This window comes from Ranitomeya variabilis, chromosome 1, assembly GCF_051348905.1.
Source record: "Ranitomeya variabilis isolate aRanVar5 chromosome 1, aRanVar5.hap1, whole genome shotgun sequence".
NCBI lineage: Eukaryota > Metazoa > Chordata > Amphibia > Anura > Dendrobatidae > Ranitomeya > Ranitomeya variabilis.
In genome coordinates this window covers 138,284,808-138,302,636 of record NC_135232.1, presented here as the reverse complement: position 1 = coordinate 138,302,636, position 17,829 = coordinate 138,284,808, and the positions used below count along the sequence as shown (strand labels likewise).

At 40.8% G+C, this 17,829-nt stretch overlaps 1 protein-coding gene across 2 annotated transcripts in view; it reads left to right on the top strand.

The window, feature by feature from the left end:
- ARB2A (ARB2 cotranscriptional regulator A) overlaps positions 1–17,829 on the top strand; it is a 616,199-nt gene that overhangs the window by 431,341 nt on the left and 167,029 nt on the right. For both annotated transcript variants that reach the window (XM_077289153.1, XM_077289144.1), the window contains exon 10: positions 8,516–8,600. In XM_077289153.1, coding sequence (XP_077145268.1) covers positions 8,516–8,600 — 85 coding nt within the window. The remainder of the gene's footprint in view (positions 1–8,515; positions 8,601–17,829) is intronic.

Below are 17,829 nucleotides of genomic sequence, written 5' to 3'. Positions count from 1 at the left end.
GCAAATTACCACAATAAAAACTGAAGCCGCAAACTTTATGAAAACCAAAATATGTGTCCACCTCAAAACTTTTGGCCACTACTCTTCACAGTGGGGAAAATAAGTATTTGATTGCCTACCAACCAGCAAGAATTCTTGCTATTGAAAACCTGTTTTTCTTTAAGAAGCCCTCCTACTCTGCACTCATTACCTGTATTTATTGCACCTGTATAAAAGACACCTGTCAACACACTCAATCAATCACACTCCAACCTCTCCACCATGGCCAAGGTCAAAGACCTGTCTAACGACACCGGGGACAAAATTTGTAGACCTGCACAAGGCTAGGATGGGCTACAGGACAATAGGCAAGCAGCTTGGTGAGAAGGCAACAACTGTAGGCACAATTATTAGAAAATGGAAGAAACACAAGATGACTGTAAATCTTCCTCGGTCTGGGGCTCCATGCAAGATCTCACCTCGTGGGCTAAGGATGATTCTGAGAAAGGTCAGGAATCAGCTCAGAACTACATGGAGGACCTGGTCAATGACCTGAAGAGATGTGGAACCGCAGTCTCAAACATTACTGTAAGGCTACTTTCACACTAGCGTCGTGCGCTGCATGTCGCTATGCGACGTTGCGGCGCACCGACGCTAGCTGTGGAAGCGCCGCACAACGGGGGCAGCGGATGCTGTTTTTCAACGCATCCGCTGCCCCATTGTGAGGTGCGGGGAGGTGGGGGCGGAGTTCTGGCCGCGCATGCGCTGTCGGAAATGCTGCAGACGACGCACCAAAAAACGTTACATGTAACATTTTGTGGTGGCGACGGTCTGACGCAACACGATGCAACCGTCGCACGATGGTTGCGACGTGTGGCAATGCGTCGCTAATAAAAGTCTATGGAGAAAAAACGCATCCTGCAAGCACTTTTGCAGGATGCGTTTTTTCTGCAAAACGACGCATAGCGACGTGCAGTGCACGACGCTAGTGTGAAAGTAGCCTATGTAACATACTATGCCGCCATGGAATCAAATCTTGCAGGGCATGCAAGGTCCCAATAGAAAATCTTAGGAGGGAGCTGAAACTCATTTTTGCACAGCGACCGCTCCGAAACTTGAAAGATCTGTGTGTAGGAGGGGGCCAAAATCCCTGCTGCAGTGTGTGCAAACTGTCAAGAACTACTGTAAACATCAAACCTCCGTAATTGCAAACAAAGGTTTCTGTACCAAATATTCTGTTTTTTAATGTATCAAATACTTATTTCATGCAATAAAATGAAAATTATGTAAAAATAATACAATGTGATTTTCTGGATTTTATTTTTAGATTCTGTCTCTCATAGTTGAAGTGTACCTGCGATAAAAATTACAGACCTCTCTCTTCTTTGTAGGTGGGAAAACTTGTAAAATCGGCAGTGTATAAAATACTAACCTAATACTAATTTTCCCCACTGTGTATGTGTGTGTATGCATTACGGAAACCTTAGCCTCATCCCACCCATTGTCGCAATCTCTGAGGTTCATGTAGCCATGTTCCATGGCTTATGTGACTTTATCTTAAGACTACCTCACTCGTAATCGGCCATATTTTCCGTTGCTGCACTTAAATTATTAATTGTTTTCCTAATTACAGTGAGTAATGGTTACCATATAACATTACACTGGGTCCATATTTTTAACTTTGAAAAGTCTTGTTGGTTCTGGCCACTTTTGTCCTTTATGTTTCATAGAGTGGCTCTGTTGGGTCATAACCCATAATGATTATTGGGAATTTACGTTCCATCCTTGTGTCACTTGAGAGTATACAAGCAATTAAGTGCTCAAGGAGACATTTTTACAATTAAATATTTTCAAATTAAGGACCCAGATAAGTCTCTGAAGTAATGATTTTCATATGTTAATCCGTTCCAGGGAGTAGTCTAGAATAAAGGTTGAACAAGACTAAATCACGCTGCAATCAACCACATTAAACAAATTATTTTGCTTATTTTGCTCTACTGGGATGCCCTTCATATGGTAATTTCTCTATGCGGCGCTCTTATCCTCGGATTCTATTCTTGCTGCATATTTCTAATTGCATATACATTAAGATGTTGGTAAAGGATACATTAAACGATATAATAATAAACTTACCATTGACTCTATTTAAGTGAGGCCAAGCAGCCAGATATATCTTTAGTCTTATCAAAAACGGGGTGGGGTGTGTGAAAAGATTGAATGATATTTCAAATATATAACTAATAGCTGCTTGTCTGACTCTCTAATTGCTGTCATTACAGAGAGACTGGGGGAAGGGAGTCATTTTAGACCTTTTCTGTTGTAACATTGTCGGCCTATTTTTAGCAGCGTACAAGTCATGGATTTTCAATGTATGAGAAGCTGAGATGAATGATAAAGGCAGTCGCTCATTTGCATATCTTGACAGTACTCCTCCTAGTATTTTCCTCCCCAGCCCCAGCCAGGGTTCACATAAAAGATGTGTTAATTGTGTGCTAATGTATAGCGTTTTACAAGGCTCTGATACAGTATTCTGTCAGTGGCAATACTAATTTAGGTACTTAAAAATGATGGAATAGTCACATTATCCCTCTATGATTTCCACCTTCTTGTGGGGTTTTCTTCAATATACATATTTAGTATTTCATTTTTTTTATTTCAAACACTTTTTTTGGAGGGGAGGGAGGCTGGGAGTTCTGTTATTCATACAAATCAATACAGAATTTACTTTTCAAGTTGAATCAATTGTGAGAAGAAATATATACCATATGTGTTTGAGTTTGTAACTTGAAAAGTACCTCCCGGAATATGTATATATGTGTGTACAATGTGTGAGTATGTATATAATATATGCATGCACACATACCACAATCAGATTAAGGGATAAGGATCATAAAACATTGTAATATAATATAATGAATATATATATATATATATATATATATATATATATATATATATATATATATATATATATATATAATACATATATATATATACATACAGTGGGTATGGAAAATATTCAGAAATTTTTTTTCTCATTAATATATATTCTGCACCCTATGTTAACTGAAGAAAACAGGAATGTAGTAATTTTTGCAAATTTATTAAAGAAGAAAAACTGAAATATCATATTGTCATAAGTATTCAGACCCTTCGCTCAGTATTGAGTAGAAGCACCCTTTTGAGCTAGTACAGCCACGAGTCATCTTGGAAATGATGCACCAAGTTTTTCACACCAGGATTTGGGGATCCTCTGCCATTCTTCCTTGCAGATCCTCTCCAGTTCCATCAGGTTGGATGGTGATTGTTGGTGGACAGCCATTTTCAGGTCTCTCCAGAGATGCTCAATTAGGTTTAGGTCAGGGCTCTGGCTGGGCCAGTCAAGAATGGTCACATAGTTGTTTTGAAGCCACTCCTTTGTTATTTTAGCTGTGTGCTTAAGGCCCCGTCACACACAGCGACGCTGCAGTGATACAGACAATGATGCTGATCGCTGCAGCGTCGCTGTTTTGTCGCTGTGTGGTCGCTGGGGAGCTGTCACACAGACAGCTCTCTCCAGCGACCAACAATCAGGGGAACGACTTCGGCATCGTTGAAACTGTCTTCAACGATGCCGAAGTCCCCCTGCAGCACCCGGGTAACCAGGGTAAACATCGGGTTACTAAGCGCAGGGCCGCGTTTAGTAACCCGATGTTTACCCTGGTTACCAAAAAAACCAAACAGTACATACTCACCATCTGATGGCCGTCAGGTCCCTTGCCATCTGCTTCCTGCTCTGACTGAGTGCCGCCGTACAGTGAGAGCAGAGCGCAGCGGTGACGTCACTGCTGCGCTCTGCTCTCACTGTACGGCCGGATCTCAGTCAGAGCAGGAAGCAGACGGCTAGGGACCTGACGGACATCAGATGGTGAGCATGTACTGTTTTTTTTTTTTTTACATTTACGCTGGTAACCAGGGTAAACATCGGGTTACTAAGCGCGGCCCTGCGCTTAGTAACCCGATGTTTACCCTGGTTACCAGTGAAGACATCGCTGGATCGGTGTCACACACACCGATTCAGCGATGTCAGCGGGGCCTCAACGATCAAAAAACGGCCCAGGCCATTCCGACACGACCAGCGATCTCACAGCAGGGGCCTGATCGCTGGTACGTGTCACACATAGCGAGATCGCTACTGAGGTCGCTGTTGCGTCACAAAACTTGTGACTCAGCAGCGATCTCGCTAGCGATCTCGCTATGTGAGACGGGGCCTTTAGGGTCATTGTCTTGTTGGAAGGTGAACCTTTAGCCAAGCCTGAGCTCCAGAGCACTCTGGAAGAGGTTTTCATCCAGGATATCTCTGTACTTGGCCGCATTCATGTTTCCTTCAATGACAGCCAGTTATCCTGTTCCTGCAGCTGAAAAACACCCTATAGCATGATGCTGCCACCACAATGTTTCACTGTTGGGATTGTATTGGGCAGGTGATGAGCAGTGCCTGGTTTTCTGCACAAATATCGCATAGAATTATCGCCAAAAAGGTCTATCTTCATCTCATCAGACCAGAGAATCTTATTTCTCCTAGTCTGGGAGTTCTTCATGTGTTTTTTTTAATAAAGTCTATGTGGGCTTTCATATTGGTCAGTTTGACTGGACCGTCAGGTCTAGGAAGACCTCTGGTGGTCTCAAACTTCTTCCATTTAAGGATTATTGAGGCCACTGTACTCTTAGGAACCTTGAGTACTGCAGAAATTCTGTTGTAACTTTGGTCAGATCTGTGCCTTGCCACAATTCTGTCTCTGAGCTCCTTGGCCAGTTACTTTGACCTCTTGATTCTCATTTGGTCTGACATGCACTGTGACCTGTGAGGTCTTATATAGACAGGTGTGCGCCTTTCCAAATCAAGTCCCATCAGTTTTAATTAAACACAGCTGGACTCAAATGAAGGAATAGAACCATCTCAAGGAGGATCACAAGGAAATGGGCAGTATGTGACTTAAATATGAGTGTCTGAGCAAAGGGTCTGAATACTTAAGACCATGTGATATTTCAGTTTTTGTTTTAAATAAATTTGCAAAAATGACTAGATTTTTTTTCAGTCGAGATGGGGTGCAGAGTGTACATTTAATGAGAAAAAAATGAACTTTTTTGAATTTACTAAATGGCTGCAATGAAACAGTGAAAAGTTTTAAAGGGGTGTGAATATTTTCCATACCCACTGTATGTATTGTGTACATATATACTATATATATTGTGTGTAAAGACTTACATAGCAAATAGATAAATAGTTGCACTCAATTGTACTAAAGCAAATGAATGTGTGATACATGAATTGTGAGTACCATAATGGCTTGAGAAATATATCAAAAAACACACGAGATGCTTAGCGCAAAATTTGGCCAAAAAATGTGAGCCCATCCACCAACTTCAAGGTAATCTCATGGATCGGATGGGTTCCTGACCTGACTGCCTAGTGTGAACACTTACCTCAGGATGTCATTTTTGGCCAAATTTTGTGCTAAGCATCTCATTTGTCTTAGTACAATTGAGTGCAACCATTTATCTATATATATATATATATATATATATATATATATATATATATACTTACTGTGTATGTATGTACATATACTGTATGTGTGTGTGTATATATATATATATATATATATATGTGTATATATATATATATATATATATATATATATATATATATATATACTGTGTGTGTATATATATATATATATATATATATATATATATATACATATATAATTATAAAATGCACATATAAATAGTGCGTGTGTATATTATATAATGTTTTCTGATCCTCATCCCTTACCTAATCTGATACGGTGACCTCCTTTTATCTCCACGGTGCACTTCTTGGATTCAGAACAGTAGGTTGCCTTGACAAATCTATTCAAAACTCCGTTCCTTGGCTTTTATTGGTGGGGATTCAAGGCTTTCACATTTCTCCTTGCTGCTATACAGCTGACATCTTCTTCCAGACAGAATGAATTAAGGAAATACAATAAGACACTTGATCTACCAGTCAAGGATCTTTCCATGTTGAGGATAGATTCCGTGGTGCGCAGTCAGGGTAGCAGGCATCTATAAATACACAATACCGGCTTGTTTACCAGTCTAGCAAAAAACTTTTTTCCCCTTTTTTTAGCAAACCTGATTAATAGGTGAAATCTTTCTGTATATGTAAAAAAAAAAAAAAATGACAGGAATCCGAGTAAAAACGGCAAAGTGTTACATTTGCAGGGGAACCCATTTTTGCATTTTTTAAGGAATAGTTGCAGCTTAAACAGGATCACGTATTGGTGTCTTAGGCCAAGCGACATTTGTAGAATGTACTGCTCTGATGTTCGGGCTGTATGATGGATGTTCACAATCAATCATTGATGTCGTGTTTTCTTAGCCCATCATCCCTTTCACGTTGGTATGAGAATAATTAATTGCAGTCCTCCTCTTTAGGCAGCTAGTTATTGACATGCATCAACATTTGAAGTTCAATTTTCTGTCATTGTTTGTGAAGTATAATTTCTAAACTTGACAGTGTGTGCAGACTCGGAGCCACACATGTGGGAGAGGGAAAATGATGAGGATTGCATATTCTTAGTCAAAATGATGTAAAGACACATGAAAACAAACATCTATAATACATAGAAAAGGAAATACACAACTTGTTACAGATCTGGATCTCCGCTTTCTGAAGGGATTCCGTTTACTTGGTGGCACCCCCTCCTGATGGTCAGTGCCCAGGTCTCATACCCAGCCAGTACACACTGACTATACCCCTGTTTCTGGGTAAAAGCTCCAAAAACGTATGTGTTCAAAATCGGACCAGAATGACCATTCTATACCTTGGAAATGATATGACTGAGATTATTGAGTTGATAGCTAACAAAGGCATATGTACAAAATGTTTCCCGATTGTTAGAATAATTTTGGCTTTTGGGGACATAATTTTCAAATATAAAGCATTTTTGTTATTCTAAATTATTTGCCGACTATGTTGGTACTATAATACTAGAAATAAATCAAGTAGAATTCAAGTTGGACTGGCACCTAGTTTAATTAATCTTTTTAGTGATAGTTGCCATTCATTTAAATTATTTAAAATGGTTTGTTTAGGATTCCTGAAAATGTTTATTTCACTGTGTCCACCTAATAGTAAGGCAAATGCTAACCTGTAGGCGTTGCCCAACACTATTTTACTTTTTTATTATGGGCCTAAAAACTAACAGGCAGGTAGTTGCCAACAGACACAACTAGCTGCATTTTCTACCCGGCACCAGATCAGAGCAGTAACTGACTGCCGGCAATTCAGCTTCTCCCTGTCAGCAGAGCAGCTCTTCTTCTGGGTTGCTCTGTGGTCAAGACGTGACTGCTGACATCAGGCTGATTGAGAGACCACTTCCTGCAATTAGCAAAATCCAAAACCAGGCACTATTCACTTTTATAAAGCAAGGAATGACCAAACTGCACAATGCCCATGTATATTTAAAGATTACTCAATTTTATTAAATACAAAATTAATTTAAAACCCTAACAATTTACATGAAAGGAATTGCCTCCAATGTGAGGACCACAGATTGCAAGGAATATCGGCATACACACCTACAGTAATCATAAATTGCAGTGGATACACTATTTAAAAGAGCTTGCAGATGAGATCCGACAAAAAATACATGGCAAGGGATTCAAATTCCAGAGCCTATATATGAGGTAGTAAGCACCAATATATCCTGTGCTAAGTATAAAATATCCAACCAATTGGTTAATCCTCCATGTAATGAAGTATCCCTATGTGCTCAAATCGCTAAAGCTCTCTTATGCAATTATGAACAAAACTGACTTATAGTGTGTGATATCCAAGGCCCTCTGAAGAAGTGTGGACGAAACGCGCGTCGGGGTGGAGGAACGAGGCTCGGATATCACACACTATGTGACTGGTTTTGGATTTTGATGTTTTCAGCATAGCACAATGATATTTGTGGGATCAAAAAGTTTTTTGATTTAATTCCTGCAATTAGGTAGCTGGGAGCCACCATTCAATCAGCATGACGTCAGCAGTCATGTCCTGTGGACAGAGCAGCATAACGGAAGAGAACCCACTGCTCCACCAACGTCAGCGGAAGCTGCTGAATCACTGGCAGAAGAGGTCACTGACCATTCTCTCTGTGCCAGCAGAGATCAGCATCGGGCACAACAGACAGGTAGTTAGAAGTTTCTTAGGCCCATGGTAAAAAATAATAATATAGTCCTGGATAACCCCCTTTATGATCCACTGTACTTCGGAAAATGTAAGACTGGAGCATAACGTTTTGCGTCACATACTGCCCCCCATAGGCTCTGCACTAAGTGATAACACCGCAAAGTGAGGCTTCCTGTACTGTCACTTTAATAAAAAAATCTATTGACCACCCAAAATGCTTTGCTGCTGCCTTTCCAATACTTGAAAACCCACTTGTGTATCGTGTCTACATATTTATGGTATATACTTTATTCCTTCATATTTATATTTTTTCTGATTTGTCTTTTGCAGAATTGCTGTAACTGGGTATCCAGTAGTGAACCATTAGACACCCCGGTGGAATCTATGCTGCCAGACTGCCCCCGTGTATCTGCAGGTAGAAGTCTCATGCTTTAACAGTACTACAGTGTTTTCTATATAGGCATGATGACTAGCATTGTACTACAGATTCAATCTACCACTTATGTGGCAAACGCAAGATCAAGATTGCGCAAGCAATGGTAGTGTGGGGTCTCAGGGATTCTAGGTGGGACGGATGATGCAATTTCCTATCAATATTGGTGATATATACCCTCTTCCATTATGGCCAGCCAAAGGTAACATTTCACAGAGTGTTCTGGAAGCTTGAGGGTGTGTGTGCAGTGGGAAGGGTGCAGCCTGGAAGTTAACTCTGCCTCCAGAGGTTATTTTACATGAAGGAGGAGTTACCAGTGTGATGGCCTTTCTCTACCCTCCTGATCTCACTGCAGAGCTGTGTGTCATTATAACTGACACATCTGCAGGTTCCTCTCAGTTTCCAGCTCACAGGCAGACAGGGTTACAATATTGGTACAATACATCAGAGCTCAGAGAGAAGCAAAATTGTGTTTGCAAGAAGACAAAGTTAATTTCTCCTGTTCTATGTTAGTTACTTGTCTCACATTGATAACTCCCCTTCATGTAAAATAACTCTGCCCCCAGATTTTATCTTCCAGGCACCATTCTCCCCAGAAGCTGGAAGTGGTCACTTATATGAAGTGATGCAAGATGATTTCTTAGCAACCAGGCATCTGGTATGAGACATACACATATCACTCTAATCAGCAGTCTATAACCTGTATGCCGATATTAATAGTCTAGATATTTCAAATGTGGTGACAGATTCCATTTAAACATAATAAACTAATGCAATTTCCACTTTGACCACTGAGCCTCATATTAGGATGATTCTTCCTGCTCCATAGATATGACTTTCAGCAGTCTCAATATCATCACAGGCAGAATTTCAATGATAGATAACACCTTTGTATATAGATAACACAAGATTCAGCATTAACAATGGCACAGTGACCTCTGCACAGATCAGAGCATGCCTGGACAGCTCTCCCATAGAAATCAGTGAATATCTTCATGTTTCCTTGGGTATGTGTGTCTGCTGTGAATCACATCTCTGAATAAAATAACAGCAGATCCGGCAAGATGACCAATCTCATAATAATACTCAGAAAATAAGATAAAACATGTACAATCAAAAAAAAAAACTGATGTGGTTTATTTTCAGTGTGGTTCAAAGTCATCCCAGTTCTTCACCAGGAAAAACCCCAAGGAATGTTTTTCCTGAGGAAGATGTTGGATGATTTCGAAATGCATTGAAAATAAACCTCATTGTTACTATCCTTGTCTCATTGAATCAGTTTGGATCCTCTCCAGCAGTGCAGAACTCCACTTTCCTTTTTCCTGCATGATATTACGTTGGATTTTGTAACCCATGCTTTCTCGATTTCGTGCTATTTAGAGTTGTATATTACACAACAGAACCAAGTGAGCATAACTGTTATGACGGTCACTGGTATCCGGATAGAGCCCTATTGCGCTATCGTGTTACTCCTCTAATGTTCTAGCTAACTTATTAGTGATGAGCAAATGTGCTTGGATTAGGTTTTATCTGGGCATGCTCGCATGCTAACCAAGAGACTTCGGCATGCTTGGAACATGTGTTTGAGTCCCGCGCCTGCATGTCTCGCTGCTGTATGACCGCCACAACACATGCAGGGATCGCCTAACAAACAGGCAATGAACATGCAGATGCGGGGACTCGAACATATTTTTCGAGCATGCCAGAGAATGCTCGGAGTACACCTTATCTGAGAACTTTTGCTAATCACTATTACTTATATATAAAAAGTATAAAATGCCTTTAACGTAAAATGGCATTCGTCCTGCTTGTAGAGTCAGTAGTGACTAGCGCTGTCTCTGGCCATGGAGACTTGTTTGACCTAGAACTCCTAAAACGACTCTTACAATTTTCGATACTTATGACTTACCGCCTACTATATCACATCAATAGGAGCGAATGGAAAATAAGTCACAACAGTTGGGAGTCCGCCTTGTTCCTTATTGACTACGGCTTTTCTACCACTCACAACCTAATTCCATCTCTCCTGCTTCTTAAATACATGATTAAAAACCATTAAAACAATGTAATTGTCTGTGTATAGACCACACAAGCGCATGCATACAGCCTTCCCGTATATATTTTCATGTGGCTCATTTGTTAACGCACTACTGGTACATAAAATATTGAAATATGCAGAGTAATTTGCTGGAGATGTCAGACAATGTGTTTAATTAAAATATAGATGAAAGATAATACATCTTTCATGGTTTAGTCGCTTGCATTATCTTGAAATGATATCAAGTAAAAACAATCTCACGCATGTGTTAAATGTAATTAGAAAAATAATTCTGTTACATCAGTGGGAGGATGGCGCTCATCTGAAATAACTTTTATAGGTTTACCCTAGCGCCTGAGTCTATGGTTCGGTTTTACATTTACATTTTCTTTTATCTCATCAGTAATTTTCTATCTTTGTGTTTCTTGTACGAGATCTACTCATTTCGTCTATAGCCAAAGCGAAAGTCTGATGCCCAAACCCAGGTGGGTTCAGGACGCCCCTCACTCATCATTGTACAGTAACGCTCTCTTGAGAATTTAGGACTTGAGTAAATAAAAGCTTTTTACTCCCTGCAGTCGGGCAAGAGAAATAGAGAGTCTGACAGCTTCTTCTGTATGAATGGAGGAGCTATATGATAAGATATTCACCATATGTTCATTGTGTGGGGCACAAACAACATGGGATCTGTATGGAGGGACGGTGCATATGGGAGGTATGCTTGGAATATTTTTTTTTGTATGGGGTGATCTGCAAAAGCACGCTAGACAATTGACACCATACGGTCTACATCACGCGTCGTGATTTTAATATATTAGGGGAGAAGTGGCATTTCACAGCAATTTAACATATTTAAATAACTGTAGATAAATATATGAATATTCTGAGGGTTTTTGTTTATGCTTATGAGCTTAATGGAAATGTATGGTTTACTATTTTTATTCTTTGGCGCTATTCATTACCTTGCACAATTCTTCATTGTGAGCTGTTAAGCAGAATGAAAGTCATTTCAATACAGTTTGCAAGGCACATACAGTCAATGAGACCATCAGTAAGGATAATAAACAAGTTTTACCATGTGACATGATGTAGAATGATACACATCTGAAAAACTTTTTATTCTTTAGGGGGTTTTTTAGCTTCACTATTTCTGGTGATAATTATGTGCATGCATATGCTTATGTCTACATATTTGTACATATGCATTTACCTATATATGCATGCATGTATGAGTCTGATTGAGTGTTACATGCGTGTATATATATATATATATATATATATATATATATATATATATATATATATATATATATATATATATATATATATATAAAATTAGAGCAGCACAAGGAAACAAGGAAAGAGTCTAGGTGCAGAGCCCCCCAGGCATATACCAAATCTCAATGATAAAAATCCAGAAAAATTGGAGGCAGCACACCATTTGTAGTGAAAAGGAGCTATTTAATCAGCCCAGAAAGCGACGTTTCAGTCCCAACAGGAACCTTTCTCAACCCTTTTTTCCTCCACCCCATCCTTCCCCGCTGTCCGAAATATTTTCCGGAAGTGCAGTAGGTGTCCTCTATAGTTCACGTGTGCGCAATGCAATCTTGTCTCACGCACGCTCAGTATGCTTTGCCTATCTACCGGCAAAGCCGAAAACCATTACTGCGCATGCGCCGGCGCACTATGTTCTGGAAGTATTTCTTTGTGTTCCGGAACATAGTACTCCGGCGCATGCGCAGTAATGCTTTTCGGCTTTGCCGGCAGATGGGCAAAGCATACTGAGCGTGCGTGAGACAAGATTGCATTGCGCACACGTGAACTATAGAGGACACCTACTGCACTTCCGGAAAATATTGCGGACAGTGGGGAACAATGGGGTGGTGGAGAAAAGAAGAAACACCGCCCATCGGACCGGACACAGGGCATTTACATAGCCCACCAAATTCAGGTGACAGAGTCCCTTTAAAGAGGCATACATAATAAAAAACATGTACAATAATGCCGAAACAATTCAAGTTACTTACTGGTACAGGAGAAGAAGAGATCCCAGCCCATGAGGGCTCACAATATACATGCATGTGTCTACATTTGCATTTATTGTACATACAGTACAGAGCAAAAGTTTGGACATACCTTCTCATTTAAAGATTTTTCTGTGTTTTCATGACTGTGAAAATTGTACATTCGCACTGAAGGCATCAGAACTATGAATTAACACATGTGGAATTATATACTTAACAAAAAAGTGTGAAACAACTGAAAATATGTCTTATATTCTAGGTTCTTCAAAGTAGCCACCTTTTGCTTTGATAACGGCTTGGCACACTCTTGGCATTCTCTTGATGAGCTTCAAGAGGTAGTCACCGGGAATGGTTTTCACTTCACAGGTGTGCCCTGTCAGGTTTAATAACTGGGATTTCTTGCCTTATAAATGGGGTTTGGACCATCAGTTGTGTTGTGCAGAAGTCTAGTGGATACACAGCTGATCGTCCTACTGAATAGACTGTTAGAACTTGTATTATGGCAAGAAAAAAGCAGCGAAGTAAAGAAAAACGAGTGGCCATCATTACTTTAAGAAATGAAGGTCAGTCAGTCCGAAAAATTGGGAAAACTTTGAAAGTGTCCCAAAGTGCAGTGGCAAAAACCATCAAGTGCTACAAAGAAACTGGCTCACATGAGGACCGCCCCAGGAAAGGAAGACCAAGAGTCACCTCGGCTTCTGAGGATAAGTTTATCCGAGTCACCAGCCTCAGAAATCACAGGTTAACAGCAGCTCAGATTAGAGACCAGGTCAATGCCACACAGAATTCTAGCATCAGACACATCTCTACAACAACTGTTAAGAGGAGACTTTGTGCAGCAGGCCTTTATGGTAAAATAGCTGCTAGGAAACCACTGCTCAGGACAGGCAACAAGCAGAAGAGACTTGTTTGGGCTAAAGAACACAAGGAATGGATATTAGACCAGTGGAAATCTGTACCTTGGTCTGATGAGTCCAAATTTGAGATCTTTGGTTCCAACCACCGTGTCTATGTGCGACGCAGAAAAGGTGAACGGATGGACTCTACATGCCTGGTTCCCACCGTGAAGCATGGAAGAGGAGGCGTGATGGTGTGGGGGTGCTTTGCTGGTGACACTGTTGGGGATTTATACAAAATTGAAGGCATACTGAACCAGCATGGCTACCACAGCATCTTGCAGTGGCATGCTATTCCATCCAGTTTGCGTTTAGTTGGACCATCATTTATTTTTCAACAGGACAATGACCCCAAACAAACCTCCAGGCTGTGTAAGGGCAATTTGACCAGGAAGGAGAGTGATGGGGTGCTACGCCAGATGAGCTGGCCTCCACAGTCACCAGACCTGAACCCAATCGAGATGGTTTGGGGTGAGCTAGACCGCAGAGTAAAGGCAAAAGGGCCAACAAGTGTTAAGCATCTCAGGGAACTCCTTGAAGATTGTTGGAAGACCATTCCTGGTGACTACCTCTTGAAGCTCATCAAGATTATGCCAAAAGTGTGCAAAGCAGTCATCAAAGCAAAAGGTGGCAACTTTGAAGAACGTAGAATATAAGACATATTTTCAGTTGTTTCACACTTTTTTGTTAAGTACCGTATATTCTGGTGTATAAGATGACTGGGCGTATAAGACGACCCCCAACTTTTCCATATAAAATATGGAGTTTGGGATATACTCGCCGTATAAGACGGGGGTCATCTTATACGCCCAGTCGTCTTATACAGCGTGTGCGGTGCGGATGGTTCCCAGGGTCTGGAGGAGAGGAGACTCTCCTTCAGGCCCTGGGATCCATATGCATGTAAAAAAAAAGAATAAAAATAAAAAATATGGATATACTTACCCTCCGACGGCCCCCGGCTCTCAGCGGTGCAAGCGATGGCTTCCGTTCCTAAGGATGCATTGAGCGAAGGACCTGCGGTGACTTTTTTTTTTACAAGAATATGGATTCCAGGGCTTGAAGGAGAGTTTCCTCTCCTCCAGACCCTGGGAACCATCCAGGATCGCTCCCTGCACACGCCATACCCGGCGTATAAGACGACCCCTGACTTTTGAGATGATTTTCAGGGGTTAAAAAGTCGTCTTATACGCCGGAAAATACAGTATATAATTCCACATGTGTTCATTCATAGTTTTGATGCCTTCAGTGTGAATGTACAATTTTCATAGTCATGAAAATACAGAAAAATCTTAAAATGAGAAGGTGTGTCCAAACTTGTGGTCTGTACTGTATGTGTTTGTACATAGGTATGTATCTGTGTATATATATATTTATGCCTATATTAGTATACATTTGTTTTGGTGTTCTACTTGCATACATGTGAGTGATATTTACATCTTTATTTGCAGCTTTACCTATATAAGTTACACATTTAAGGGTTGCTGCCCCTCCATATACCCCACTACTCTTTTTTTTGTGTGTTTTCCTTTGTGGTGTACGCCGATAGAAATATTGGCCCACAGATCGAGCCTTATTGGGCACTATGGGGTAAGCTCTCCTCCAACAAGCAGATGAATGTTATCCACGGCTTCTAGTAAATTGCTTGCACCGTTTGGATGATATTAATTAAAATGTATCCTTGCTTTGTCTTTCAGTGGTAGAGTGCTTTCATCTCCCCATTGCATTGTGCAGCTCGGCTCCCCTAGCTTATGGTAGCATTAAAAATATAGTTTTGTGCATTGAGATGAGCTATCTAATCATTTCATTACCGGTGGTTTAGGATATGGAAGACTTTAAAAGCTGTCTAACAATAAGGCTGTCACCGCACAGCCTCATCCCCCTAATAAGCCATTCAAACCTGTAGCCAGTGTCTTTGTGATATACAAGCACTTTATTAATAAAACTACACTTTAAAAACCTCCCTTCGTTATATTGGATTGCTCTTTTATTATCATGCTGGCAGGATGTTAATCTGTAAAAATAAGCGGGGGGAAATCTAAAATTACAGGCAAGAAACTCCAGTTCCCCAGCTGTAATACTGGTGGCATGTACCGCGTGTAAACAGGCTCGAGATAGCACGCTGTTAATGCTTTGGCAGAATCAAAGTAGTGCAAGTACACACAGTGCATCAATGCTCAGGGCTCCGCTCCGTGGGCCGGGAGCCGCCAGTTCTCAGCATGTTAGACACAGATCTGTGAGGCTGATTTTATTAGCGTTCTCTGGTTTCTCGTTTTCGCCCTACAAACAAATTAATAACCCATTGATGGGTGGCGTTCTGTAACCTTTTTGGGTACTCTCCCATTAGGTAGAGTCTGTGTTCGCAGTGAGGACGTGCTGGTGATATTTGCAGAAAGCCGCCAGAAGCTTGCTATAAATAAGGGGCGCCAGCTGTTGGAAAGGACCGAGGCTCGTTCAGAGTAAAATTGTAGTTATTTTGTTGATTGCCGTTGCTTGAGGGGGGAGAAAAAGACAAAAGGAAGTTATTTAAACTGAAATTATATCTTTCTTTAGGGGGTGGAGTTGCGTCTGTGAATGAAACGTTTCACTGGGATCCTTTTCTATGGGAAATGGTGTTTGCCGGTGACGAGATGCATGTGTTCTTCGTGGGGCCCTTTCCAATGCGGGATTACGTCTGTGTTAAGATTGCCCCCCCTCAGCTTGTTCAGAAGGGTTAGAGAAGTTCCTGAACCCTCCACATGTGGTCAGCACTGTGACGGAGTCTAACAATGGTATAATGGACACAGCAAGCACCATGAAGAAAAAGAGAAAAAAAAGCGTACACAAGAGATAGCAGGCAGTCTATAATTATAATGTGCTGCGGCACTCCGGAGTACATTGTATCCTTCTATGAAAGGGAAGATAATAAGACAAGCAGCTGGTAGTAGTGGAGAGTCAATCAAATTGAGGCTGGAAATGAATTAGCTTCAACAACTATGTTAAGAGACCCCAGATAAAAAGAGCAGCCACAGTTCGGAGTGATCAAATAAAACCATACATGAAAAATGATAGTAAATATTAGTACTTCAATTACAAGGGATATTAGAAGAGTCCCTGGGCTAATAGACGAAAACCAATCAGAGCTAGCCCAGCCTCAGGCTGCAGGGGTTTCCTCTAAGTGGCCCATTAGGCTCAAATAATTAAAATGTTGTGAGGGATTTATTTATCCAATTAATTATTTGTGGATTGTAACTTTTGTATAAGTCTCATGTAAAGAGAGAGTTGTACGAAGAGCTAGACCATAGGTGGTCCCTGGATCCACTAGAGATCCATGTCCAAGGTAGGTGCCATTATGGTGGTTTTCATAATCCATTAATTAGAGAATAGGTAAACATCAGTAATAGTCAAGAGATTCGACAGGAGTGTAACTTTGTAATTTACAGTGAGGTATCATTATTTAATGTTGTCAAGTGGCTTATATAGTGGCAACATATTCTGCAGTGCCGTACAGAAATTGGCAACATCCAATCCCTACTATGGATTGACAGTCTACTATGTGTCACTTAGACACATTCTCTTACACACACACACACACACACACACACACACACACACACACACACAGTACAGAGCAAAAGTTTGGACACACCTTCTCATTTTAAGATTTTTCTGTATTTTCATGACTATGAAAATGGTACATTCACACTGAAGGCATCAGAACTATGAATTAACACATGTGGAATTATATACTTAACAAAAAAGTGTGAAACAACTGAAATTATGTCTTATATTCTAGGTTCTTCAAAGTAGCCACCTTTTGCTTTGATGACTGCTTTGCACACTCTTGGCATTCTCTTGATGAGCTTCAAGAGGTAGTCACCAGGAATGGTCTTCCAACAATCTTGAAGGAGTTCCCAGAGATGCTTAGCACTTGTTGGCCTTTTAGCCTTCACTCTGCGGTCCAGCTCACCCCAAACCATCTCGATTGGGTTCAGGTCTGGTGACTGTGGAGGCCAGGTCATCTGGCGTAGCACCCCATCACTCTCCTTATTGGTCAAGTAGCCCTTACACAGCCTGGAGGTGTGTTTGGGGTCATTGTCCTGTTGAAAAATAAATGATGGTCCAACTAAACGCAAATCGGATGGAATAGCATACCGCTGCAAGATGCTGTGGTAGCCATACTGGTTCAGTACACCTTCAATTTTGAATAAGTCCCCAAGAGTGTCACCAGCAAAGCACCCCCCACACCATCACACCTTCTCCTCCATGCTTCACGG